Source organism: Numenius arquata, chromosome 28 (genome assembly GCF_964106895.1).
Source record: "Numenius arquata chromosome 28, bNumArq3.hap1.1, whole genome shotgun sequence".
In the NCBI taxonomy this organism is placed as follows: domain Eukaryota; kingdom Metazoa; phylum Chordata; class Aves; order Charadriiformes; family Scolopacidae; genus Numenius; species Numenius arquata.
The window spans coordinates 2544999-2571266 of record NC_133603.1 but is presented as its reverse complement, the minus strand read 5'-3'; the positions used below and the strand labels follow the sequence as shown (position 1 = coordinate 2571266).

The window sequence follows — 26268 nt, the reverse complement described above, 5'->3', positions numbered from 1 at the left end:
CAAACTGGGACACTGGGACGCGGTGGATTGATGCTGGGAAGGGGGACGTTCTAAATTAATCGTTTAATGTTAAGCGAGAGCTGAAAGACCCACAGGAGCGTGGGGGTTGGACCCCAGCCGGCAACTGGGACCTCAAAACCGGTCACCAACACCCCCCCGCCTCGGTGGGATGGGGAGAAAAATAAAAAAAAAATAACTTGTGAGTTCAGATAAAGAGATTTTAGAAGAATGGGAATTGAAGGGAAAATAAAAATAATGAGAAGAATGGTAAAAGAATAGACAAAATGAGAAAAAGTCCTTGACTTAATATAAACATCGCTCAGCAACAACTACAACAATATGCGTTATTGACATTCCTCTCATACCAACCCCCAAACCGGGAAAATTAACCCCATCCCAGCCCAAACTGGGACACTGGGACGCGGTGGATTGATGCGGGGAAGGGGGATGCTCTAAATTAATCGTTTAATGTTAAGCGAGAGCTGAAAGACCCACAGGAGCGTGGGGGTTGAACCCCAGCAGGCAACTGGGACCTCAAAACTGGTAATTCCCCTCCCCCACCTTGGTGGGATGGGGAGAAAAATTTAAAAATTAACTGCAGGTTGAGATAAAGATGGTTTAGAAGAACGGGAATGAAAGAAAAAATAAAAATAATGAGAAAAATGAGTAAAATAATAGACAAAATGAGAAAAAGTCCTTGACTTAATATGAACATCGCTCAGCAACAACTACAACAATATGCATTATGGACATTCCTCTCACACCGGCCCTGAAACACGGCAACCACTGGGAGAAAATTAACCCCAGCCCAGCCCAAACCAGTAGAACCCATCAGCTGCTCTCTCTGGACACCCCCGAGTGGAGAATGCTGACCCTTAAATGGGATCAACTGGTTTTGTGCATCCCAAAGAGTTCCCAGCACTCGCCAACTCCTCCTCTTCCAACCAATCTCTGGGGAGTTAAAATCACCCATAAAAACCAGGCTCCATTGACCCAAACCTTGCTTAAAGTGACACAAATATGGTTTCGTTGGCCGCATCGTTGTGATGTGTGGGGGTTGGGAGCAGCCGCCCACCATCAGATCCCCCTTTGGAGACGACACCCCCTGATGATGAATTCAACCTGGTGACCTACCCAGGGTCTCACACCCTCCAGGGGCAGAAGATGCTCCCGGTCCACCCAAAATTGGGGATTTTTTGACAGTTTTCCGCTCCAAAAAAGGCTCTTCCACCCACATGAGCCCTTGCTTCGTCCCCACCACAGAGATACTCACACGAGCCCAACACACAAACGCTTTTATTTTGGCCCTAATTTACTTTCAATCCAGCCCCATCCATTAATACGACCCGAAATAGCTTGAAAACATCAAGAAAATGAACCGAGATGTCGAGAAAGACCCCATTTGGCCTTGATTTCTTTTCTCTCAGGTGAAGCTCATGGGTCTCCCCTCCCTCCCTTCCCCCCATCCCGAATCTAAGGCAAAAAAAACCCCAGAGGATGGGGGTGGCTTTTTATAAAATCACCCCTCAAAAAGCCATTTTCCATATAAAAATATATAGTGAAAAGAAAATAAACCGGTGGGATGTGTGTGGATGGGTTGGTTACCTCTTAGTGCCACCACCAGGGACCCCCAAGATGTGTCTGAGATGCCACCAGGAGGGGGCTGGTCCCCGGTGGGGTGGTCCCCATCTTCAGCAGGTGGCTTTTGTGACGGGAGACAAGACGAGAACAGAGCCGAAAGCCCTTCCCACAACCCTGAACCTTCTCCTGGCTGTGGATCCTCCAGTGCTGGATGAGTTGGATGCTGGAGGTGAAGTTTTTGAGGCAAATCAGGCAAATGTCGGGTTTCTGCTCCAGCTGGGACTACTGGTGAGCAATGGTTGAAGCCTCTCCTGTGGTGGGGGGCAGTATCTTTCCCCCCGCTGTGCGCCCAGAAGATCTTGGAGAGCCCGAGACGGTTGGAAAAGCTCTTCCCAAGGGTTGAGGAGAGGACGATTGTCCTATACGATGTGTCTCTGCTGATGCCGAACCAGCGTGGAGTTGTTGCGGAAGCACCGGCCGCACTGGGAACAGTCGTAGGGCTTCTCCCCTGTGTGGGTCCGCCAGTGCTGGACCAGTCCCGAGCTGTAGGTGAAGCTCTTGGGGCACTGGGAGCACTGGTAGGGCTTCTCCCCGCTGTGGCTCTGGAGATGCTGCTTCAGCTCCGGGTGGCTCTTGAAGCTCTTGGGGCACTGGGAGCACTGGTAGGGCTTCTCCCCGGAGTGGAGGCGGTGGTGGATGGTCAGGGTGGATCTCTGCCTGAAGCCCTTCCCGCACTCCCCACAGCGGAACGGCCGCTCGTCCGTGTGCGCTTTCCGGTGCTGCCGGAGGGCAGAGCCCTCGTGGAAGCTCTTCCCGCAGTCTGGGCACTCGTAGGGCTTCTCTCCGCTGTGGGTCCGGCGGTGGGCGGCCAGGAGGGAGGGACGGTTGAAGCGGCGCCCACAGTCCTGGCAGCTGAAGTGTCGCTCTCCCGTGTGGATCCGATGGTGGTTGACCAAGGCCGAACGGCAACTAAAGCTCTTCCCACATTCCTGGCATTTGTTAGGTGCCTCTTCCCTCCCGTTGTCCCCTGGGAGCGGGGATCCCCTGGGATGGGACCCTGGGGACAGCTGCTGGCTGGAGGTTGGGGGTTCCACAGGTTCATCCTCCTGCTCAGGAGCATCCTCCTGGTGTTTCTGCTCCTCCTTGACTGACCCCAAATCTGCTGGGGAGAGGGAACATCTCCAGGAGCTGTCTCAGGCTGGGAGATGGTTCACGTGGAGTGGGGACAGGGAAAGGGTCAACCAAGATGGTCCCAGCAGAAGATCACGGTTCGAAGGCAGAAGGAACCTTGGGAATGTTTGGGGACATGGTGGGAGACGGAATGGGGTCACGATGGGAGAAGGGATGGGCCCACGGTGGAAGAAGGGATGGGGACATGGTGGGAGAAGGGATGGGGACACGGTGGGAGAAGGTTTGGGGTCTTGTGGGAGAAGGGATGTTGTCACAGTCTTATGTCCCCAGAAGGGATGGGGACATAATTGGAAAAGAGATGGGGACATTGTGGCAGAAGCCCTGGGGACACCATGGCAGAAGGGACGGAGCTATTGTGGGAGAAGGTTTGGGGACGCGGTGGCAGAAGGGACCCAACACGGCACAAGAGCCCAGCCCCTTGTCCCCACCAAAGCCACCCCTCAGCCACCGTCCCACCCCCCGCCTCGTCCCCAGCCCCGGGGCCTCTCACCCGCTGGGACCACGCTGTCCCCGTTCCTCTTCCCGGTGTCCCCAGCGCAGGCCGTGGGGAGCGGGACGAGAGGCGCAGCAGCGTCCTCCATGGCCGTCACCTCCGTGGGGACAACCCTGGGGAGGTGACAACCCCAAATGCCGTCACCCCACTGTTCCCCGGGGTGGGGGGTTCAGGATTTCCCCTAAAAAAGGGGATTTCTGGGAAAAATTATGGGTGCTGAAGAGGGGCCTGGGGGTCCTGAGGGGATCTGAGGGGGTCTTGACCCACCACGGGGCATCACCGGGATGCAGGAGCTGGGGACGGGCACCCCCCGCTGTGGGGGCCCTTTGAGGGGGTCCCCACTCATCGTGGGTGTCCCTGGGGTCCCCGTCAACCCCCTGCCTTCCCCCCCAAAGCTCCCCCTACCACCGTTCCCCGCCCGAGGCCCGGCCGCGGCCTGTGTTTACCTCCCGCTCCCCACACCGCCTCCACAGCCCAGACACACCGGAAGCGGAAGCGCCCGACGACGCCCCGCCCTCCGCCTCCTGCCGTACAACATGGCGGCCCCCTTCTCCCCACCACCTCCCGCCATCTCCGCCCTCCACCCAGTGCCCGGCGGCCTCAGACCGAGAGCGGTGGCTTCTCGTTCCCCGGAACTCACCTCGGCGCCCGGTCTCATCCCGCTCCTCCTCACGGCGGGGCGGGGAAAGGGCGGCGGGGGAGGCGGGACAAGCCGCCGCCATCTTGCGTTACGGCGCCGCCGCGCCTCAAGATGGCGGTCGCCTCCTCGAAACCCTGTTAAAGTGCTTCTGCCCCCTTTATAACGTTCTCCCACCCCCCCTTCCTCCCCCGGGGAAATTTCGGACGTGAAGGCCGGGGGGGTCCCCTCTTTAACCCAATTGCTCCCCCACTGGCTGTCCGAGCACCCCAAGTTGAGGTGATGGGAGGGGTGTGTGTCGGTGGGTGCTGGGGGGGGAGCGCCCTCCTCAAATCATCCCAGGGGTGGGGGCTGCGATGGGGGACCCCTAAATCATCCTGGTGGGGGCTGAGACCCCCCCCATCACCCCCAAATTACCCCCAGCACACCCCAATGACCCCCTGCACCACCCAGTGTGTCCCCTCCCCACCACTGTTTTGGGGTGCCAGGGCGGCCCCTAAACCCGGGGTAAGGATGAGGGGGGGTCCAGCTCCATGGGTTGCCCCCCCCCATTTTCAGCTTGCCCCCCATTTTCTCCCCCCCCCCCCCCCGGGTTTGATATCACCCCCCCAACCCCCATGGCTGGAGCCGGGAGAGGACCCACCAGCCCCCCAGAACCGGGACACGGAGGAGAGGGGGTGACCCCCCCAAAAATGGGTTTTATGGGGTTGGGGGGGGGGGCTGTGGGCTGCCATGTCCCCCCCCGGGGCTCCTGCCCCCCACTGCGGCTTCTTTTGCAGACACAGGGGGGACCCCCACATCCACCCCCCCAAAGAGAAGCTGGAGAAAGTGGTTTGGGGGTGCCACCCCCCCAAAAAGAAGCCAAAACAGGGAGTCTGGGGGTGCCACCCCCCAAAGAGAAGCTGAAGGGGGGGATCTGGGGGTCCTGCCCCCCCAAATAGAAGCTGATATTTTAATTTTAATATTTTTTCAAGCATCTTCACGTTTGATTTTACCAAAATATTTTCATTTCCCAGCCGATATGTTAATATTTTTTTTCAAGCATCTCTAGCTTTGGGTTTATTAAAATAAGCCCCCCCCCCCAAAAAAAAAAAAAAGCCTTTATCGTGGTGACATCCTCCTCAAGGGCCATGGAATCGTGGGATTCTTATGGTTGGGAGAGACCTTGAAGATCAAGTCCAACCATTGAGTGGTAGGATGATGAGGTTCCAGAGCCCCACGTCCCTCATCAGAGAGATTCTCCATTCCCTTGATCATCTCCGTGGCCTCCACTGGACTCTTTCCAGCAGCTCCCAGTCCTTCTTGAACTGGGGAACCCAGAACTTGTCCCAGTTCTCCATCTGGGGCCTCCCCAGGGCAGAGTAATGGGGTAGGATGACCCCCTTCCAGGTTCTCCATGCTCTTCTTGATGGCCCCCCAGGAGACCATTGGTCTTCTTAGCCACCAGGGCACATTGGTGGCACCATGGCTGGCTCATGGGCAACTTGATGTCCACCAGGACTCCCAGTTCCTTCTCAGCAGGTCAACCCCTAACCTCTACTGGTCTGTGGGGTTGCTCCTCCTGAGGTTGAACTCCATGAGGTTCCTCTCCAGAGTGGTGGCACGGCCTCCTGTTGTGTCCCCTGCTCCTCCCAGCCCCGGGTCACCACCCAACGTGCCCAGCAGACACCCTGTCCTCTCACCCAGGTCCTTGATGGAGATGGTTGAGTGAGACTGGGCCCGGTACTGACCCCCCTGGGGGCCACCAGTAGCCACGGGGCCTCCAACTGGACCCTGTGCCTGGGTCACAACAATATTTTTATGTTAATAAAATCAATAAAATCGATAAAATTCTATAAAGGGGAGATGGGTTGATCCTTCTCGGCTTTTGGGGTGCAAATGGATGGAGAAACCTCTGGGTGCTGCCAGGTTGGGACTCCCCACCCATCCAAAATCCCCCCTCCCCCCGCCCCGGTCCCACCCCGGGGGGGCAGAACTGGGGCGGGGTTCCCCCCATTTTCCCTGTGGATTAGGATGGGAGGAGCTTCCCCCCCCAAAACCCCATCTTTTCCCCCCAAACTGTGGGGTCTGCAGGAGCTCTGCCACTACGCCGGGGGGGGGACAGGGCTTCCCGAGGACCCCCCAAATCCCCCCCCCCCCCAGCTGGAATGTGATGTTTTTTACTGGTTTTGGCTGGGATGGGGTTAATTTTCCTCCCGGATGTCGCGTTTTTTGGGGTTGGGAGGAGAATAATGTTGATAACACGGAGGTTGCCGAGCAGTCAAGGACCAAGGGGATATTCTACAGCAGATGATGTCACTCTCCGTATATTAATTACCCTAATTACCCGGAGGGGGAAGGCTGGGGGGGGCCAAGAATCAGCCGGGGCCGGGATCACAGCTGGGAATTGGCTGAGCATTGATTTTGGGCGGTGAGAGGTTTTTGTGGCACTTATTTTATTATTATTAGTCACATTTTCTATATTCTTTTTTTAAAAATCATTATTATTCAGATTTTCTTCCTTTTCTGCCCCGTTAAAGTGCTTTTATCTCCACCTTTTCCTTCTCTGTTCTCTCCCCCCCTTCCCCCCCCATTCCAGGCTCGAGATAATGACGGATCTGAGCAGCGTGTCTTAAAACCAAATTATTTATCAGCATTTATTGCATTAATTTAATAATCGCTGCTTGAAACGTTGATTTATTGGGGAATTAATGTTAATTAATGTTAATTAATGTTGAATCGTGTCCACGCTGTGTTTATTCCCTTGTTTTCTCACCCCCGGGGCTTCTCCTCGGCTTGGGATGGGATGAAATTCCCGCTTGGAAATTTTTCTGGGCATCGGAACATTTGGAAACTATTAATAATTAAATTTTTTTCACCTTTTCTCCTTTTATCTCGGGGGGGGGAGGGGGGGAGCCACTTTCCCCCCTCTCCTTCCCCTTCCCCTTCTCCTCGGGATTGGCTCCGATTTGGAATATCCCGGTTGGGAATTCTCTGGGAATTTTCCTGGGCATCAGAAAATTCATAAACTATTAATAATTACATTTTTTCACCTTTTCTCTCCTTTTCTCTAATCTCCGGGGGATGACACACACTTTTCCCCCCGCTCCTTCCCCTTCCCCTTCTCCTTGGGGCCGGCTCCGGTTTGGAATATCCTCGGGATGTTCAAACCAGCAAACTTCCAGTTTCTACGTCCTTATTTTGCTGGTTTGGGCTGGGAGGGAGTTAATTTTTTCCCAGTTTGGGGTCTGGTATGGGAGGAATTTCCATATCGGGGATGTTTTCAGTTGTTGCCGGGTGATGTTTACCTTGGGCAAGGACTTTTTTTTTCAGCTTCCCAATTCCGCCCCAAAACTAGGACAGAAACGGGGGCCACCGGGGGGGGGGGACACACACTGGGATCCCACCATCGCTGCACCCCATCACCGGGGGGGGGGGTGAGTAATTACATTTCACCGCTCATTTTCTCTATTCTTTAACCATTTTTTTTTTCCTTCCATTCCAGTTCTTCTAAATTATCTTTATCTCAACCCAAAAGTTATTTTGTTTTAGATTTTTCTCCCCGTCCCCCAGGGAGGGGGGGAAAAAACAGTTTCGGGGTCCCAGTTGCCGGCTGGGATGTGTTTCAGCTCTTCTTTAATATTAAATGACTAATTAAGAATATTACCCCCCCCATAGACCCACCAACTGCCAGGAGGAAAATTAACCCCTTCCCAGCCCAAACCAGGACCCTCCAGCGGGGGGGTGCCCATCCCCAGCTCCTGCATCCCGGTGATGCCCCGTGGTGGGTCAAGACCCCCCCAAATCTCCCCAGAACCCACCTTTTCCTCCCATAATTTTTCCTATAAATCCCTTTTTTAGGGGAAATCCTGAACCCCCCACCCCGGGGAACAGTGGGGTGACGGCATTTGGGGTTGTCACCTCCCCAGTGTTGTCCCCACGGAGGTGACGGCCATGGAGGATGCTGCTGCGCCTCTCGTCCCGCTCCCCACGGCCTGCGCTGGGGACACCGGGAAGAGGAACGGGGACAGCGTGGTCCCAGCGGGTGAGAGGCCCCGGGGCTGGGGACGAGGCGGGGGGTGGGACGGTGGCTGAGGGGTGGCTTTGGTGGGGACAAGCGTCTGGGGATACGTGGGGGTGGGGGTGCTTTGGCCCTAAGGAGGGTCCTTGTGCTGTGTTGGGTCCCCAAACTTTCTCCCACCATGACCCCATCTCTTGTCCCATGGTGACCCCAAACCTCCTGCCACCATGTCCCAATCCTTTCTCCTACCGCGTCCCCATCCCTTCTCTCCTACCGCGTCCCCATCCCTTCTCTCCCACCGTGTCCCCATCCCTTCTCCCACCATGTTTCCATCTCTTCTTCCACCGTGACAACAACCCCTTCTCCTGTTGTGTCCCAAACTTGTCCCACCATAGGCCCATCCCTTCTCCCACCATGACCTCAAACCTTCTCCCAATGGTGACTCCATCCATTTCCCATCGTGACTCCATCCCCTTTCCACTGTGACCGCATCTCACCTCCCACCATGACCCCATGTCCTCTCCCACCATGTCCCCAACCCTTCTCAAGGTGCCCTCAGCTCCTTGGAGCCTTGATACTCTGCTGGAACCATCTGGCTCTTGACTGACCCTTTCCCATAACCCCTCTGGTTCCCCATCCCAGCTCCAGCTGGAGAGAGCTTCTGGAGATGTTCCGTCTCCCCAACAGATTTGGGGTCAATCAAGGAGGAGGAGAAACGGCAGCAGGATGCTCCTGAGCAAGTGGAACCCCCAACCTCCAGCCAGGCCCCAAGGACCCATCGCAGGAGATCCCCACTCCCAGGGGACAACAGGAGGGGTAAAGCACCCAACACCTGCCAGGAATGTGGGAAGAGCTTCCGTCAACGTTCAGCCTTAGTGGACCACCATCGGATCCACACGGGCGAACGTCCCTTCAGCTGCCAGGACTGTGGGCGCTGCTTCAACCACCGCTCCAGCCTCATCACCCACCGCCGGACCCACACCAGCGAGAAGCCCTACAAGTGCCCCGACTGCGGGAAGAGCTACCGCATCAGCAACAACCTCCGGCGCCATCGGAAGACCCACACTGACGAGAGGCCCTACCGCTGCCAGGAGTGCGGGAAGAGCTTCAGGCACAGGTCCACCTTGACCATCCACCACCGTGTCCACTCGGGGGAGAAGCCCTACCAGTGCTCCCAGTGCCCCAAGAGCTTCACCAACAGCTCGGGGCTGGTCCAGCACTGGTGGACCCACACAGGCGAGCGGCCCTATGACTGCTCCCAGTGCGGCCGGTGCTTCCGCAACACCTCCCAGCTGGCCCAGCACTGGCGGACCCACACTGGCGAGAGGCCCTACCAGTGTCCCCAGTGCCACAAGAGCTTCACGAAGAGCTCAGGGCTGGTGCGGCACTGGCAGACCCACACTGGCGAGAGGCCCTATGACTGCTCCCAGTGCGGGCGGCGATTTGCCGACAGCTCCCAGCTGGCCCGGCATCAACGGACACACATCGTGTAGGACAATCCTCCCTCCCCAACCCTTGGGAAGAGCTTCTCCAACCATCCCAAGATCATCAAGCGCCAACGGATGGACACCAGTGGGAGAGATGAACACTGTCCCAACTGTGGGAGAGGCTTCGACCATCGCTCCAACCACCACTGGTCCCACCTGGAGCAGAAACCTGACATTTGCCCCAAAAACTTCACCTCCAGCATCCAACTCATCCAGCATCAGCGGATCCACACCCAGGAGAAGCCTCAGGGTTCCAGGAAGAGCTTTTGGCTCTGCTCTTGTCTCATCTCCCATCACACAAGCCACCGGCTGAAGATGGGGACCACCCCACCGGGGACTGTCCCCATCCTGGTGGCATCCCAGAGACATCCTGGTGGTCCTTGGTGGTTACACCAAGGGGAAACCAACCCATCCACACACATCCCACCAGCTGCTGTTTTGCTTTCCCGATATATTTTTATATAAAATGTAGGTTTGGGGGGGATGATTTTTCAGAAAGGCCCCCCGCCCCCCTCTTTTTTTTTGCCTTAGATTCGGGATGGGGGGAAGGGAGGGAGGGGAGACCCATGAGCTTCACCTGAGAAAACAGAAATCATGGTAAAACGGGGTATAATCACGGTAAAATGGGGTGCTTCTCAGTGTCTCTGTTCAATTTCTTGATGTTTTCAACCCCATTTAGGGTTTTCCTAAGGGATGGGGCTGGATCGAAAGAAAATCAGGGCCAAAATAAAAGCCTTTGTGTGTTGGCCTCGTGTGAGTATCTCTGTGGTGGGGACAAAGCAAGGCCCGTGGGGGTGGAAGAGCCTTTTTGGAGGGGAAAAAGCAAAAAATTCCCCAATTTTGGTTCGGCCGGGAGGATCTTTTGCACCCGGAGGGTGTGAGACCCCCCCCCCCAGGAAGCGGCCGTTGGGTGGTGGGGCCAGGGTGGAGACCCTGGAGCTGGGGTGGGGCTCTCCATCCCTCTCTGTTTCCCTTGGACGAGGCTGAGGGTTCAAACCAACCCATGGATGAGGTTTCGTTGGTGCCGATGGTCCCCCCCCAGCCCCAAACCTGTAGTTCCCCAGATCCTCCTCCTTGTAGATGGGTGTCACATTGGCCAACCTCCAGTCAACTGGGACCTCCCCAGTTAGCCAGGACTGCTGGTAAATTAAAAACCGGGCGTGACGTAGGTGGTGTAGAATAAAGTGTGGACAATGTCCTTTTTTTTTGAGTGGGAAAGAGTTAATTTTCTTCCCAGTAGCCACTCTTTTGGGTTTAATATGAGACACAAATGTCGATAAGGCGTATTGGTTTAGTTGTTGCTAAGCGATGTTTATATTAAGTCAAGGAGGGAGCAGAGCCAGGAGGAGCCGGCCAATGGGATGTTCTGTACCACAGATGTCCTGCTCCTCTTCATCTTCTTCATCTTCTTCTTCATCTTCTTCATTTCTTTATTTCTTTTTTCTTTTTATTTCTTTTTTCCTTTTTCCTTTTTCCATTTTCCTTTTTTCTTTTTCCATTTTCCTTTTTTCTTTTTTCTTTTTTGTTTTTTATTTCTTCTTTTTTCTTCTTTTTCCTTTTTTCTTTTTTCCTTTTTCCTTTTTTCCTTTTTTCTTTTTCCTTCTTCCTTCTTCCTTTTTCCATTTTCCTTTTTTCTTTTTTCTTTTCTTTTTTCTTTTTTGTTTTTTTCTTCTTTTTTCTTTCTTTTTCCTTTTTTCTTTTTTCCTTCTTCCTTTTTCCATTTTCATTTTTTTTTTAATTTTTTTCTTTTTTTTTTCTTTTTTCATTTTCCTTTTTCCATTTTCCTTTTTTCTTTTGCACTCTTTTTTGTTTTTTTTTTTTTCCTTTTTCCTCCTTTTTCCTTTTTTCCTTTTTTTCTTCATTTTCTTATTCTTCTTCACTTTCATCATTTTCTCCTCCTTGTTGCAGTTTTTTATATTATTGTTATTATTGTTGTTGTTATTATTATTATTATTTTCTCTCTCCTTTAGCCAGCCAGGCTTCTGGTGACAATTAACCCCATCCCAGCCCCAAACCAGGACAGGGGAGCTATGGGGGACTCCCCACTCTGGGCTCCTGGGAGTCCTGGGGGGCTCCCAATGCAGCCGGGCCCCACGTCTTGGCTGTATCTTGGTGTTTTCATAGAACCATGGAATTGTCCAGGTTGGAAGGGACCTTTCAGATCCTCGGGTCCAACCATCAACCCAACGCTGACAAACCCACCACTGACCCGTGTCCCTCAGCACCACGTCTGCCCGGCTTTTAGATACCTCCAGGGATGGCAACTCTACCACTGCCCTGGGCAGCCTTTTCGAAGGCTTGACAACCCTTTCCATGAAGGAATTTTTCCCAATTTCCATCCTAAACCTCCCCTGGCACAACTTGAGGCCGTTTCCTCTTGTCCCATCGCCTGTTCCTTGGGAGAAGAGACCAACCCCCCCCGGCTACACCCTCCTTTCAGGGAGTTGTAGAGGGTGAGAAGGTCTCCCCTCAGCCTCCTTTTCTCCAGGCTGAACACCCCCAGCTCCCTCAGCTGTTCCTCAGAAGTTCTCCAGACCCTTCTCCTTGGTGTCCAGACCCCTCACCAGCTCCGTTGGCCTTCTCTGGACACGCTCCAGCACCTCAGTGGCCTTCTTGTCGTGAGGGTCCCAAAACTGGACCCAGCACTTGAGGTGGGGCCTCACCAGTGACCAGTACAGGGGTGGTCACTGCTCCACTCCTGCTGGCCACACTGGTCCTGACACAGGCCAGGATGCTGTTGGCCTTCTTGGCCACTTGGGCTCTTATTTAGCCACTGTTGGCCAACACCCCTAGGTCCTTTTCCTCAGGGCAGCTCCAGCCACTCTTCCCCAGCCTGGAGCGTTCGTGGGATTGGTGTGACCCAAGGGCAGGACCCAGCACTTGGCCTTGTTGAACCTCACACCATTGGCCTGGGGCCATGGATCCAGCCTGTCCAGACCCCTCTGTAGATCCATCATCAACATCCCACCCAGCGCGGTGTCACCTACAAACATTCTGAGGGTGCACTCCACCCCCTCAAACTCTATCAAAGTCCAGGTAAATAACATCCACAGCCTTTCCCTCATCCACCGAGCGGGTCACCATAGAAGGAGATCAGGTTTGTCAAGCAGGAATCTGCCTTTCATGAAGTGGGCCTCATGGCCTGGTTGTCCTTCACATGCCCCATGATGGGACTCAGGATGAGTGACAATGGAGCAGGGCCAGAGGAGGCCATGGAGATGCTGGGAGGGCTGGAGCCCCTCTGCTGTGAGGACAGGCTGAGAGAGTTGGGGGGTTCAGCCTGGAGAAGAGAAGGCTCCGGGGAGACTTTAAAGACCCTTCCAGTCCCTAAAGGGGCTCCAGGAAAGCTGGGGAGGGACTCTTGATCAGGGAGGGGAGCCATGGGATGAGGGGGAAGGGTTTTAAACTGAAAGAGGGGAGATTGAGCTGAGATGTGGGGCAGAAGTTCTTTGCTGTGAGGGTGGTGAGAGCCTGGCCCAGGTTGCCCAGAGAAGCTGTGGCTGCCCCATCCCTGGAGGTGTTCAAGGCCAGGTTGGACGGGGCTTTGAGCAACCTGGGCTGGTGGGAGGTGTCCTTGCCCAGGGCACGGGGTGGCACTGGATGGGCTTTAAGGTCCCTTCCAACCCAAACCATTCCATGAGTCTATGATTTGCCAACCTCCAGTCCCTTGGGGCCTTGCCAATTTGCCAGAACGGCTGGTAAGTGATGGAAAGTGGCTTGGTGAGCACCTCCACCAGCTCCCTCAGCACCCTCGTGTGGATCCCATCCGGCCCCGTAGACTTGTGTGTGTCCAGGTGGTGGGGAAGGTCCCTCACCATCTCCCTTTGAACTTCAATCTGCTCTTTACCCCTGTCTTCCAGCTCAGGGGTCTGGGTGCTCAGGGAACAACCTACTCTACCACTAAAGACCCAGCTCCAGGGTCTCCACCCCAGCCCCACCACCCAACGGCCGACTCCTGGGGGATCTCACACCCTCTGGGTGCAGAAGATGCTCCTGGATCACCCAAAATTGGGGAAATTTTTGCATTTTCCCATCCAAGAAAGACTTTTCCACCCACACAGCCCCCGCTTCATCCCCACCACAGAGATACTCACACGAGGCCAACACACAAAGGTTTTATTTTGGACGTAATTTTCTTTCGATCCAGCCCCATCCCTTAAAAAGATCCTAAATAGGGTTGAAAACGAAAAGAAATTCAACTGAGACATTGAGAAACACCTCATTTTACTGTGATTTCTCTTTTCTTGGGTGAAGCTCGTGGGTCTCCCCTCCCTCCATCTTGAATCTAAGGCAAAAAAACAGAGGATGGGGGTGGCTTTTTTAGAAATCATTCCCCCAAAACCCACATTCTGTATAAAAACACGTCAGGAAAGAAAAACAGTACTGGTGGGATGCGTGTGGATGGGTTGGTTACCTCTTGGTGCCACCACCAGAGACCACCAGGATGTGTCTGAGATGCCACCAGGAGGGGGCTGGTCCCTGCTGTGGTGGTCCCCATCTTCAGCTGCTGGTTTTTGTGATGGGAGATGAGATGAGAGTGGAGCTGAAAACTCTTCCCGCAACCCTGAGGCTTCTCCTTGATATGGGTCTTCCAACGCTGGATGAGTTAGATGCTGGAGGTGAAGCTTTTGGGGCAAATTGGGCAAATGTAGGGTTTGTGCTCCAGGTGGTGGTTGGAGTGATGGTTGAAGCCTCCGCTGCAGTCAGGGCTACGTTCATCGCTCCCACCAATGTCCATCCATTGGTGCTTGATGATCCTGGGATGGTTGGAGAAGCTCTTCCCAAGGGTCGGGGAGGGATGATGGTGTTTGACGGCACGTGTCCGTCCATGCTGTGTTGTTGGCAAATCGCGGCCAGCATTGGGAGCAATCATGGGGTCACTCGCTGGCGTGGGTCCGCCGATGCTGCACCAGTGCCGAGGTGGTCTTGAAGCTCTTGTGGCACTGGGAGCACTGGTAGGGCCTCTCGCCGGTGTGGCTCCTCCAGTGCTGGACCAGCTCTGGACTGGTCTTGAAGCTCTTCTGACACTCAGAGCACTTGAAGGGCCTCTCACTGCTGTGGACCCGCCCGTGGCGCATCAGCTCTGCACTGATCTTGAAGCTCTTGGGGCACTCGGGGCACTTGTAGGGCTTCTCCCCCGAGTGGACGCGGTGGTGGATGGTCAAGGTGGACCTGTTCTTGAAGCTCTTCCCACATTCCTCACACCGGTAGGGCCGCTCATCCGTGTGTGTCTTCTGATGGCGCCGGAGGTTGGAGCTGTCGTGGTAGCTCTTCCCACAATCCGGACACGTGAAGGGTGTCTCTCCGGTGTGGATCCTTCGGTGGGTGTTGAGGTTGGAGCGACGGTTGAAGCGGCGCCCGCAGTCCTGGCAGCTGAAGGGGCGTTCGCCCGTGTGGATCCGATGGTGGTTGACCAAGGCCGAGCGTTGACGGAAGATCTTCCCACATTCCCGGCAGGTGTTAGGTGCCTCTTCCCTCCCGGAGTCCCCTGGGAGCAGGGATCCCCCATGATGGGTCCTTGGGGCCTGGCTGGAGGTTGGGGGTTCCACCGGTTCATCCTCCTGCTCAGGAGCATCCTCCTGGTGTTCCTCCGTGTTGGTTGACCCCAAATCTGTTGGGGAGAGAGAAGATCCCCAGGAGACCTTTCCAGCTGGGAGAGGGTTCACATGGAGTGGGGACAGGCAGAGGGTCAACCAAGATGGTCCCAGCAGAGGATCAAGGTTCGAAGGCAGAAGGGACCTTGAGAAGGTTTGGGGACATGGTGGGACAAAGGATGGGGATGTGGTGGGAGAAGAGAGGGGAACATAGTGGGAAAAAGCCTGGGGACACTGTGGGAGAAGGGATGGGATGTGGTGGGAGAAGAGTTGGGGCCATGGGGTGAGAAGGGATGGGGGTCACTGGGGAGACATGGCAGAGGGCATGGGGACATGGCGGTAGAAGGTGGCAAAATGGATGGGGACACGGTGGGAGAAAGGGACAGGGACACCGTGGTGGGAGAAAGGATTGGGACACGGTGGCAGAAGGTTTGGGGTCACCCTGGGAGAAGGTTTGGGGACCTGACACAGCACAAGGACCCTACGTAGGGCCAAAGCACCCCCACATGTCCCTAGACCCTTGTCCCCACCAAAGCCACCCCTCAGCCACCGTCCCACCCCCCGCCTCATCCCCAGCCCCGGGGCCTCTCACCCGCTGGGACCACGCTGTCCCCGTTCCTCTTCCCGGTGTCCCCAGCGCAGGCCGTGGGGAGCGGGACGAGAGGCGCAGCAGCGTCCTCCATGGCCGTCACCTCCGTGGGGACAACCCTGGGGGGGTGACAACCCCAACAGGGGACAACCCTAAAGGGGTGTGGGTGTTGAAGGACCACACGGTTCTTCTCCTTCCCCACCAGAAGAGGAGGGAGAAGAGGGAGAAAAGGAGGGGAAAAATAAAACTCATGGGTTGAAATAAAGAGAGTTTGATAGAAGAATAATGGGATAATTATAATTATTATGGTAAAGGAATATATAATATTAATAAACCACAAATCACTCTCACCCCACCCCCCCCCAGTGAATTAATTTCTCAATTTGCCCCCATTTTTATCCTGAGCAGGACATCTGTAGGACAAAATATCCCATTGGCCGTTCCCTTGTTCTCTGGGCTTAAATAATATAAACATCGCCCAGCAACGACTCCACCAATACGCGTTATGGACGTCCCTTCCATCCCCCCTCGGAAACACTGGGGAGAAAATTAATCCTGCCCCAACCGAAACTGGGAGAAAGGGACGACCCCAAAAGCCACCACCCTGCTTTCCTCTGGGGTTTTAGGATTTCTCCTTAAAAAACATGGATTTGGGGGAAAAAAATAAGAAATAATCAACGGGGTGCTGAGGAAGGTCTGGGGGGGGTCTGATTTGGGATTAATTTTGTCCTGGTTTGGGCTGGGATGGGGTTAACTTTCCTCCTGGCAGCTGGTGGAGCGGTGGGTCTATGGCGGGGGGGGGGGGGGAATATTCCTAATTAGTTATTAATTATTAATCAAGAGCTGAAACACACCCAGGAGTGGGGGGAGGGGGGGGGAGGGTCGAATCCCAGCGGGCAACTGGGACCTGGAAACTGGTCACTGCCCCCCCCCCCCAGGGGGATAGGGAGAAAAATGCAAAGAAACAACTGGTGGGTTGAGATAAAGAGAGTTCAGAATAACAGGAAGGGAAGAGAAAATAAATTAAAAAAAAAAATAAATAATAATTATAATGGGAAAAAGAATCGAGAAAGTAAAACGAAACAAGTTGTTCTCACCACAGCCGTTTCCCAGCACCGATCCCTGATTCCTGTCCCCCCACCTTCCGCCCCCCCACCTCCCCGGAGCCAACCCCCCCCCCCACCCCTTTATATACGGAAGGTGACGTCCCTGGAACGGAATATTCCATTGGCCGCCCCGTTGTTGGGTCCTTTCTGCTCTCAGTTTCCATAGGAAGCTGGAAAAGTGTCCTTGAATAGTATAAACATCGCCTAGCAACAACTAAAACAATATGCGTTATTGACATTCCTCTCATACCAGCTGGGAAACTCGGCAACCACCGGGAGAAAATTAACCCCATCCCACCCAAAACCAGTACAAACCTTCAGCTGCCGGCTGGGGGGTGGATTTGGGGGGGCTGGGGGGGGGGTCCCTGAGCAGCTTTGCACCCCCACCAGAACTCCTGCAGACCCCATACTTGGGGGGAAAAGTGGGGTTTGGGGGGGATGCGAAACCTCCCCCTATCCTAATCCACAAGGAAAATGGGGGGGAACCCCCCACTTCAGCCCCTCAGAGTGGGACTGGGGGGAGTGTTTTGGGGGGGGGGGGGTGTGTCCCCAAAAGTTTCTCCATCACTTTGCACCCCCAAAGCCCAGAGGGATGGACCCCTCTCCCTTTTATAGAATTTTATCGAGGATTTAATTAATAGAATATAACCCCAAAGTGGGATCAAACCTCAGGTTATTTTCCGTTCCCCCCCCCCCCCCCCAATTTTCCAGCCCCCACAGTCTCACGTTGATGCCGTGAAGGGAAGAGCAGACCCCGATTTTTGGGTCTAAATCTCCCCAAACCAACATCCTAGAGGAAAAAATGGGGGATTTTTTTTTCACCCCCAAATGACTCAATCCCACCTTGTGGCCCCGTTTCCTTCAGCACGGGTTGAAAATCCCCCAAAGTCACCCCAAAATGCTCCGGGGGGAATGTTTTCACACACACAGCCCCCAAAATTGGGGTGCGTATAGGGGTCTCTGTGGGTGTGAACATACGTGTCTCCACATGTATGGGGGGGTGTTTGTGTGTATGTGTGCACGTGTGTGTATGAGGGTCCATACGTGTGTGTATACGTGTGTGTGGGCAGATATATATGTGTGTGTGCACATACGTGTGTATGGGTGTGAACATACGTGTATCCGTGTGTTTAGACGAGTACATACGTGTGTGTATATGTGCATATGGGGGGAATATATGTATATGGGTTAGTATATATGTACTTATATGTGCATACATGTGCATGGGGTGTGTTTATGTGTGTGCATACATGCCTATATGTGCATAGGAGTATGAATATATGTGCATACATGTGTATAGGTGAGTATAAATGTGTGTATACGTGTGTGTGCACATATACGTGCATGGATGTGGGTGCGTATATATGTGCACGTATAGTATGTGTGTGCATTTGTGAGCTTATATATGAGTATATGGGTGTGTCTGTGTGTGCATATGTGTGCTTGGTGTGTAGATATGTGCCTATATGTGTGTACGTACGTGTGCATGAGTGTCTCTATGTGCATATCAACATATATACATGTGTATAGGTGTGTATATACACGTTTATATACATCTGTGTGCATGTATGTGTGTGTACGTAAGTCTGCTGTGACTATGTATACGTCTACATACGTACAGGTGAGTTTATACGTGTGTGCACACGCGTGTGTGGGTACACACACACACGCACCCACACACGTGTACACGCATGTAGCCCCTATAGCCATGCCCCAGGGGCTGTGTACACATACATGTGTGTACATACAGCTGCCCGTGTGTCCGTAGGGGGTGTCTGTGCGCACACACGTGTCTATAGGCGCCCATAGGGACCTACAGGCCCCATTTCGGCCTCCGCCCGCCTTTCACGGGGGTTCCACGCCGCGGCCGCCATCTTGAGGCGCGGCGGCGCCGTAACACAAGATGGCGGCGGCCTCTCCCGCCCCCCCCCTCCGCCCTTTCCCCGCCACACCCTGAGGAGAAGCGGGATCAGACCGAGCGCGGGGGCTCCTCGGTTTCTGGAACTCTCCTCTGCGCCCGGTCTGAGGCCTCCGGGCACCGGGCGGGCGGCGGAGACGTGGGGCGACGCAGGGCGAAGGGGGTCGCCATGTTGTACGGCAGGAGGCGGAGGGCGGGGCGTCGTCGGGCGCTTCCGTTTCCGGTGTGTCCGGGCCGTGGAGGCGGTGTGGGGAGCGGGAGGTAAACACAGGCCGCGGCCGGGCCGGGAGGGGGGAAAGGGGGGGTCGGGGGTGGGGGGAGCTTTGGGGGGGGGAGGTGCAGGGGGTTGGGGGGGCGAGAGGGAGGTGTTGGAGCTGGGGGGGCTGTGAGGGAGGGAGATACAGGGGGATATGGGGGGGACAGTACGGGCGGGGGCATGAGGGGGGGTATGGAGGCATGGAGGGGTCAATGGAGGAGTGGGGGGCATGTAGGGGGGGTCAGAGTGTTGGGGGGGGCATTAGAGTGTTGGGGGGCCGTTGGAGGGATGGGGGGGGCGTGTGGGAGGGTATTGGAGGGATATAGGGGGTCATTAGAGGTGTGGGGGGATCTAGGGGAATGGGGGGGGCATTGGAGGGATGGGGGGGCACTGGAGGGATATAGGGGTCACTGGAGGGGTGGGGGGGCACTGAAGGGACGTAGGGATCATTCGAGGGCTGTGGGGGGGCATTAGAGGGGTGGGGGACGGGGGGGGATTGGAGGGATGTGGGGGGCAGATAAGTGGGGGGAAATAGGAAGGATTTGGGGGTGCAGTGCATGGGGGGGGGTACTGGGGGGGTTTAGGGAGAGGGAACTGGGACGGGCTGATCCTTTTCCCTGTTGTTTTCCAGCCCCCCCCCCAACCTATCTCCATCCGGATCCGTGTCATTGTCCCCGGGGGGGGACTCTGTCTTTGCCAGGGGTGGGGGGCGCCCCCCAACCCCCTTCCTCCCCCCCCCCCCCAAATGAAATAGGGCCCCTTGCTCCGCGCGGGGTGGGCCGGCGCTGAATGGCCCCCCCGCTAAGATGCTGGCCCCCCCCTGAAAGGAAGCAGCACCCGCCGTCACCCGCATCGGGGGGGACCCCGCCATGGGGGACGCGGAGGAGGGGCTGGGTTGGGGGACAGACGGGGGGGACGGACGTCAGACACCTCCCGGCCAGCTGGGGGGGGGCGAGGACGAGGCGGGGGCGGCCGTTTCGGGGGGGCCATGCGAGAGTGAGGAGCCCAAGACCCCCCCAAAAGTGGTAGAGGAGGAAGAGGAGGAGGAGGAAGAGCTGGATCCCAGGATACAGGTGAGGAGTGGGTGAAGAAGGGCACTTTTTCCCAGTTCCCCCCCCCATTTTTGGGGGGGGGGGGGAGGGAGCAGAGTGGATTTGGGGGGGGTCCTTCTCCCTCACCCCGTGTTTGGTGTCACCCCCAGGAGGAGCTGGAGCACCTCAACCAGGCCAACGAGGAGATCAACCGTGTGGAGCTCCAGCTGGATGTGAGCTACTCCCAGTCCCTAACTGGGCTCCCAGTCCTTGTTCCTTGGTCCTTAACTGGTCCCCTGGTCCTTAACTGGGCCCCCAGTCCTTGTCCCCCAGTCCCTAACGGGGTTCCCCAGTCCTTGTCCCCCAGCCCTTAACTGGGTCCCCCAGTCCTGGTTGCCTGGTCCTTAACTGGGTCCCCCAGTCCCTAACTGGGTTCCCCAGTCCACGTCCCCCAGCCCTTAACTGGGCCCCCAGTCCTTGTTCCTCGTTCCTTAACTGGGTCCCCCAGTCCTAGTCCTTAACTGGTCCCCCAGTCCTCGTTCTTAACTAGTTCCTCGGTCCCTAACTGGTTGCCCAGTTGTCATCTCAGTCCCTAACTGGGTCCCCAGTCCTCGTCCCTCATCCTTAACTGGTTCACCAGTCCTTGTTCCTTAACTGGTCTCCCAGTCCTGATCCCCTGGTCCTTAGCTTGTTCCCCAGTTGTTCCTCAGTCCCCAGCTGGTTCCCCAGTTGTCTCCCAGTCCTTAACTGGTCCCCTTGTCCTTTACTGGGTCCCCAGTCCTTGTTCCCTCAGCCCTTAACTGGCTCTGCTTGTCCTTAACTGGGTACCTCATGCCTTAACTGGGTCCCCAGTCGTGGTCCTTAACTGGGTCCCCGGCCCTTAACTGGTCCCTGAGTCCTTGTCCCTGATCCCAGTTGGGTTCCCAGGTCTTGAACTGGTTCCCCAGTCGTCATCTCCCAGTCCTTAGCTGGTCCCCAAGTCCTTGTCCACCAGTCCTTAACTGGGTCCCCTGGTCCTTAACTGGTTCTGCAGTCCTTAACTGGTTCCCCAGTCGTCATCTCCCAGTCCTTAGTTGGTCCCCAAGTCCTTGTCCACCAGTCCTTAACTGGTTCTGCAGTCCTTAACTGGTTCCCCAGTCATCATCTCCCAGTCCTTAGTTGGTCCTCAAGTCCTTGTTCCCAGCCCTTAACTGGTCCCCCAGCCCTGGTCTTCTGGTCCTTAACTGGTCCCCGCTAGTTATTGCCCTTGCTGGGCTGGTTGGGAGGGCAGACCCCGCTGCCGTTGGGGACAGGGTGACACGGGGGGGACACGCTGTCCTTTGCTGGCAGGAAGCCCACACTGCCTGTCACCACATCCTCTCCCAGTCAGCGAGGAACTGGTTCTGAGCCCATCTTTAACTGGTCCCCAGTCCTTGTTCCTCACTCCCTAACTGGTCCCCAAGTCCTTGTCCCCCAGTCCTTGTTTCCAAGGGTTAACTGGGTCCCTCATCCCTTAACTGGTCCCCTTGTCCTCAACTGAGTTCCCCAGTCCTTGTTCCTCTGGTCCTTAACTGGGTTCCCAGTCCTTAACTGGTTTCCCAGTCCTTGTTCCCCTGGTCCTCAGCTGGGTTCCCCTGGTCCTTAACTAGGTTCCCTGATCCTTAACTGGTTCCCCGGTCCTTGTTCCCTCAGCCCTTAACTGGTCCCTCAGCCCTTAACTGGTCCCTCAGCCCTTAACTGGGTCCCCAGTCCTTTGCTGCCCTTAACTGGGTACCTCATGCCTTAACTGGTCCCCCAGCCCTGGTCCTCTGGTCCTTAGCCCTTGGTTCCCAGCCCTTAACTGGGTCCCCTGGTCCTTAACTGGATCCTCAGCCCGTAACCAGTCCCCGAGTCCTTGTCCCTGATCCTTAGTTGGGTCCCCAGGTCTTGAACTGGTTCCCCAGTCGTCATCTCCCAGTCTTTAGCTGGTCCCTAAGTCCTTCTCCCCCAGTCCTTAACTGGGTCCCCTGGTCCTTAACTGGTTCTGCAGTCCTTAACCGGTTCCTCAGTCGTCATCTCCCAGTCCTTAGTTGGTCCCCAAGTCCTTGTCCCCAGCCCTTAACTGGGTCCCCAGCCCTTAACTGGTCCCCCAGCCGTGGTCTTCTGGTCCTTAACTGGTCCCTGCTGGTTATTGCCCTCGCTGGGCTGGTTGGGAGGGCAGACCCCGCTGCCGTTGGGGACGGGGGACACACACACACACGCTGTCTTTTGCCGGCAGGATGCCCGCACCGCCTATCGCCGCATCCTCTCCGAATCCGCCCGGAAGCTCAACGCCCAGGGCTCCCAGTTGGGCAACTGCATCGAGAAAGCTCGGCCGTACTACGAAGCCCGACGCTTGGCCAAGGAGGTACCGGTCACTCCGAAGGGTGGGGGGCCTTTTTCTCCCCCCCCCTCCGCCTCCTTATATCGACGTCCCCTTTTCCCCTTCCCCGTAGGCCCAGCAGGAGACGCAGAAGGCGGCGCTGCGCTATGAGCGAGCCGTCAGCATGCACAACGCCGCCCGCGAGATGGTCTTCGTGGCCGAGCAGGGCGTGATGGCCGACAAGAACCGCCTGGATCCCACCTGGCAGGAGATGCTCAACCACGCCACCTGCAAGGTAAGGGGGGGGGGCGGTTTCACCCCCTGGGGGAGGCGTGTGGTTATTGAAAACCCCCCAATTTCTTCCCCCCCTGGGAGGGCGTTATTATTCAAAAAAACCCGCAGTTTATTGTCATTTATTTAATTATTCTCTCTTCCGATAATTATTCTCTCCTCCCTCCCCACCCGGGAAAGGGAATCGGGGAAAAACAAGACGACGGGAGGGTTGAAATATAAAGAGATTTAGTAAAAACGCTCAATAATTCACATTAATAATACTAAAAAACCCAACATTGATCCTGCTATCGATATAAAACATCCGAGGATTATATTTCTTAGGAATATTAAGGATTATTATTAGGATTATTATTATTTAGGATTATAGATCAGTGGGAAGCTCCCGGCGGATGTTGGGTTTGGGGAGGAAGGGAAAGGGCTCAGGGCAAGGAATTCCCGGGATCGCAGCCAGAACGGAAGAGGAAAAAACTCCCTTTTTCCTCTTTTCCTCCTCAAAAATTAGAATTTATAGAAAAAGTGACGTTCGTGGGTGTGAAATAACCCCCGTTGGCAGCTCGGGGTGGAGCGTTGGGGTCTCGTTCCTCCTCGTCCCCGTGAGCTCCAAAACGCCGAGGACTTGAATCCCGCATCCCATAATTGACTATAAAATAGATACTTTTCCCCAAATTCAGAGCTTGGAATCGTCTAAAAATGTCAATTTTCCCAGCGTTGAGTGGTTTTTTGTACCGAAAAGTGGAATTGTTGGAAGAGAAACGAATCCTGCGTCTCTCAAACCGGGAGAGAGGGTGGGGTGGGACCCGGGAGGAGGTTTTTTGGGGACTTTGGGGATGTGGGTGGTGGGGGGGGGAGGGACGGGGACGGGGACCTGCCTCTGAGGGGGTTTTTGGGGTGTCCCCAGGTGAACGAGGCGGAGGAGGAGCGGCTGCGGAGCGAGCGGGAGCACCAACGCGTCACCCAGCTCTGCCAACAAGCCGAGGCCAAGGTCCAGGCCCTCCAGAAATCCCTCAAACGCGTCATCGTCAAGAGCAAACCCTATTTCGAGCTGAAAGCCCAGTTCAACCAGATCCTGGAGGTAACTGGGAAGGGCGGGGGGGACAGGGGACATGACTGGGCCGGTGCTCACCCACCCTGGGGCTAGCGAGGGGTTCAGCGGTCCCATTTTTGGGTGGGATCCTGCTTGTTTTGGGGATGAAGAAGGAGAAAAAAGAGGTTGAGGGGTGCCTGGGAAGGGCACCCCTTATCTTGAGCTGAAAGCCCAGTTCAACCAGATCCTGGAGGTAACTGGGAAGGACGGGGGGGGGACAGGGGACATGACTGGGCCGGTGCTCACCCACCCTGGGGCTGGCGAGGGGTTCGGGGGGTCCCATTTTTGGGGAGGATCTTGCTTGTTTTGGGGATGAAGAAGGAGAAAAAGAGGGGTGCCTGGGAAGGGCACCCCTTATTTCCAGCTGAAAGCCCAGTTTAACCAGATCCTGGAGGTAACTGGGAAGGACAGGGGGGGACAGGGGACATGACTGGGCCGGTGCTCACCCACCCTGGGGCTGGCGAGGGGTTCGGGGGGTCCCATTTTTGGGGAGGATCTTGCTTGTTTTGGGGATGAAGAAGGAGAAAAAGAGGGGTGCCTGGGAAGGGCACCGCTTATTTCCAGCTGAAAGCCCAGTTTAACCAGATCCTGGAGGTAACTGGGAAGAACGGGGGGGGACAGGGGACATGACTGGGCCGGTGCTCACCCACCCTGGGGCTGGCAAGGGGTTTGGGGGCTCCCATTTTTGGGGGGGATCCTGCTTGTTTTGGGGATGAGGAGGGAGAAAAAGAGGTTGAGGGGTGCCTGGGAAGGGCACCCCTTATTTCCAGCTGAAAGCCCAGTTCAACCAGATCCTGGAGGTAACTGGGAAGGACAGGGGGGGACAGGGGACATGACTGGGCCGGTGCTCACCCACCCTGGGGCTAGCGAGGGGTTCAGCGGGTCCCATTTTTGGGGAGGATCTTGCTTGTTTTGGGGATGAAGAAGGAGAAAAAGAGGGGTGCCTGGGAAGGGCACCCCTTATTTCCAGCTGAAAGCCCAGTTTAACCAGATCCTGGAGGTAACTGGGAAGGGCGGGGGGGACAGGGGACATGACTGGGCCGGTGCTCACCCACCCTGGGGCTGGCGAGGGGTTCGGGGGGTCCCATTTTTGGGGAGGATCCTGCTTGTTTTGGGGATGAAGAAGGAGAAAAAGAGGGGTGCCTGGGAAGGGCACCCCTTATTTCCAGCTGAAAGCCCAGTTTAACCAGATCCTGGAGGTAACTGGGAAGGACAGGGGGGGACAGGGGACATGACTGGGCCGGTGCTCACCCACCCTGGGGCTGGCGAGGGGTTCGGGGGGTCCCATTTTTGGGGAGGATCTTGCTTGTTTTGGGGATGAAGAAGGAGAAAAAGAGGGGTGCCTGGGAAGGGCACCCCTTATTTCCAGCTGAAAGCCCAGTTTAACCAGATCCTGGAGGTAACTGGGAAGGATGGTGGGGGGAGACATGACTGGGCTGGTGAGGGGTTTGGGGATCGCATTTTTGGGGCGGATCCTGCTATTTTGGGGATGAGGAGGGAGAAAGAGAGGTTGGGGGGTGTCTGGGAAGGGTTGGGCCCTTCCCTTCCCACTGAGGTGGCCTCGGTGGCCACTGTCACCCCCTCCAGGAGCACAAGGCCAAGGTGACGGCGCTGGAGAAGCTGGTGGCCCAAGCCAAGACGCGGTACTCGGTGGCCCTGCGGAACCTGGAACAGATCAGCGAACAAATCCACGCTCGTCGCCTCCAGCGCCTCATCCTGCGTCGAGCTTCGCCGGTGGGAGCCGAAGCCAGTCCCCAACACGCCGGTACCGAGGTGGGGGTGACAGGAGGGACGCGGTTGGGGACAGAATGCCCCCCGGGTGACACCCTCTCGGTGCTCAGCCTTCAAACCATCGCCTCCGACCTCCAGAAGTTCGACTCGGTCGAGCATTTGGTGGGGCTCTCGGACGCCACCAGCCTCAACAGCGACGAGCTGGAGGAGCGGGAGCAGCGCCGGGGGGGCCAGGGGCATTTCAAACACCACCGTAGCATCAGCCTTTAATGCCCCGTGTCCCCCGTCCCCCGTCCCCCCGAAAGAAAACTCCACACACACACACCCCCCCCCTGTAGCTTTTTATACCCCCCCCCCCGGTGGCTTTTTGCCCTCCCCCCGGGGAAAAGCCAACGGGGTCTGTCCGGCAGCAGAGGCCGTGGTGGGGTGGGACGGAGCTGCTCGGAAGCCCCTGGTTGACAAAGGTGATGCCGGGGGGGGGGTGCGGGGGGGTAAAATTTGAAGGGGGGTGTTGGGGTTCACCCCCCTCCCCACATTCAGTGGATAAAGCGCTGGTGGGGGGACGTTTGCCATCGGGCTACTGAGTTTTGCTGCCCCCTTGGGTGCTGGCAGCGAGTGGCTGGGGGGGGGCAAGGCCGCTAACGAAGCTGCTAACGAAGTGCCCCCCTCCCCCCCCCCCCTCGGTGCACCCCTAAAACGCTTGGGGGGGTCAGGGAATGAAGTGGGGGGACCATTTGCCATTGGGCTACTGAGTTTCGCTGCCCCCTTGAGTGTTGGCAGCAAGCGGCTGGGGGGGGCGAGGCCGCTAACAAAGCTGCTAACGAAGCTGCCCCCCCCCCCCCGTCCTTGGTGCACCCCTAAAATGCTTGGGGGGGGAATATGGGGGACCCTGCCTGACTTGGGGGGGGGGGGCGACACCCCCGTGCCCCCCCAGCCCTTCCCTTCACCCCCCTCTC

General features: G+C 56.2%; 4 protein-coding genes across 5 annotated transcripts; 2 read left to right on the top strand and 2 right to left on the bottom strand.

Annotated features, from left to right (window-relative positions):
* Positions 1-1276: 1276 nt before the first annotated feature.
* Positions 1277-3734, bottom strand: LOC141476170 (uncharacterized). Its single transcript, XM_074164777.1, has 2 exons — positions 3263-3734; positions 1277-2740 (listed from the first exon to the last, which is right to left on the bottom strand). The coding sequence occupies exons 1-2, from the start codon at positions 3351-3353 to the stop codon at positions 2001-2003; spliced, it is 831 nt and encodes a 276-aa protein (XP_074020878.1). The 5' UTR covers positions 3354-3734; the 3' UTR covers positions 1277-2000.
* Positions 3735-6115: 2381 nt separating this feature from the next.
* LOC141476168 (uncharacterized) lies at positions 6116-10138 on the top strand. Of its 2 annotated transcripts, none has more exons than XM_074164771.1 (3): positions 6116-6312; positions 7743-7926; positions 8545-10138. In XM_074164771.1, the coding sequence occupies exons 2-3, from the start codon at positions 7836-7838 to the stop codon at positions 9393-9395; spliced, it is 942 nt and encodes a 313-aa protein (XP_074020872.1). In that variant the 5' UTR covers positions 6116-6312; positions 7743-7835; the 3' UTR covers positions 9396-10138. The 2 variants fall into 2 exon arrangements, with proteins under 2 accessions (XP_074020872.1, XP_074020873.1); XM_074164772.1 differs by lacking the exon at positions 6116-6312 and adding an exon at positions 7259-7318 and having other exon boundaries at positions 8545-10131.
* Positions 10139-13488: 3350 nt separating this feature from the next.
* Positions 13489-16728, bottom strand: LOC141476171 (uncharacterized). The gene is made up of 3 exons (XM_074164778.1): positions 16670-16728; positions 15576-15724; positions 13489-15000 (listed from the first exon to the last, which is right to left on the bottom strand). The coding sequence occupies exons 2-3, from the start codon at positions 15664-15666 to the stop codon at positions 14267-14269; spliced, it is 825 nt and encodes a 274-aa protein (XP_074020879.1). The 5' UTR covers positions 15667-15724; positions 16670-16728; the 3' UTR covers positions 13489-14266.
* A 2993-nt stretch (positions 16729-19721) lies between these two features.
* Positions 19722-25582, top strand: SH3BP5L (SH3 binding domain protein 5 like). The gene is made up of 6 exons (XM_074164768.1): positions 19722-19925; positions 20054-20116; positions 22120-22248; positions 22337-22498; positions 23396-23569; positions 25169-25582. The coding sequence occupies exons 1-6, from the start codon at positions 19722-19724 to the stop codon at positions 25580-25582; spliced, it is 1146 nt and encodes a 381-aa protein (XP_074020869.1).
* The last annotated feature ends 686 nt before the right edge of the window (positions 25583-26268 follow it).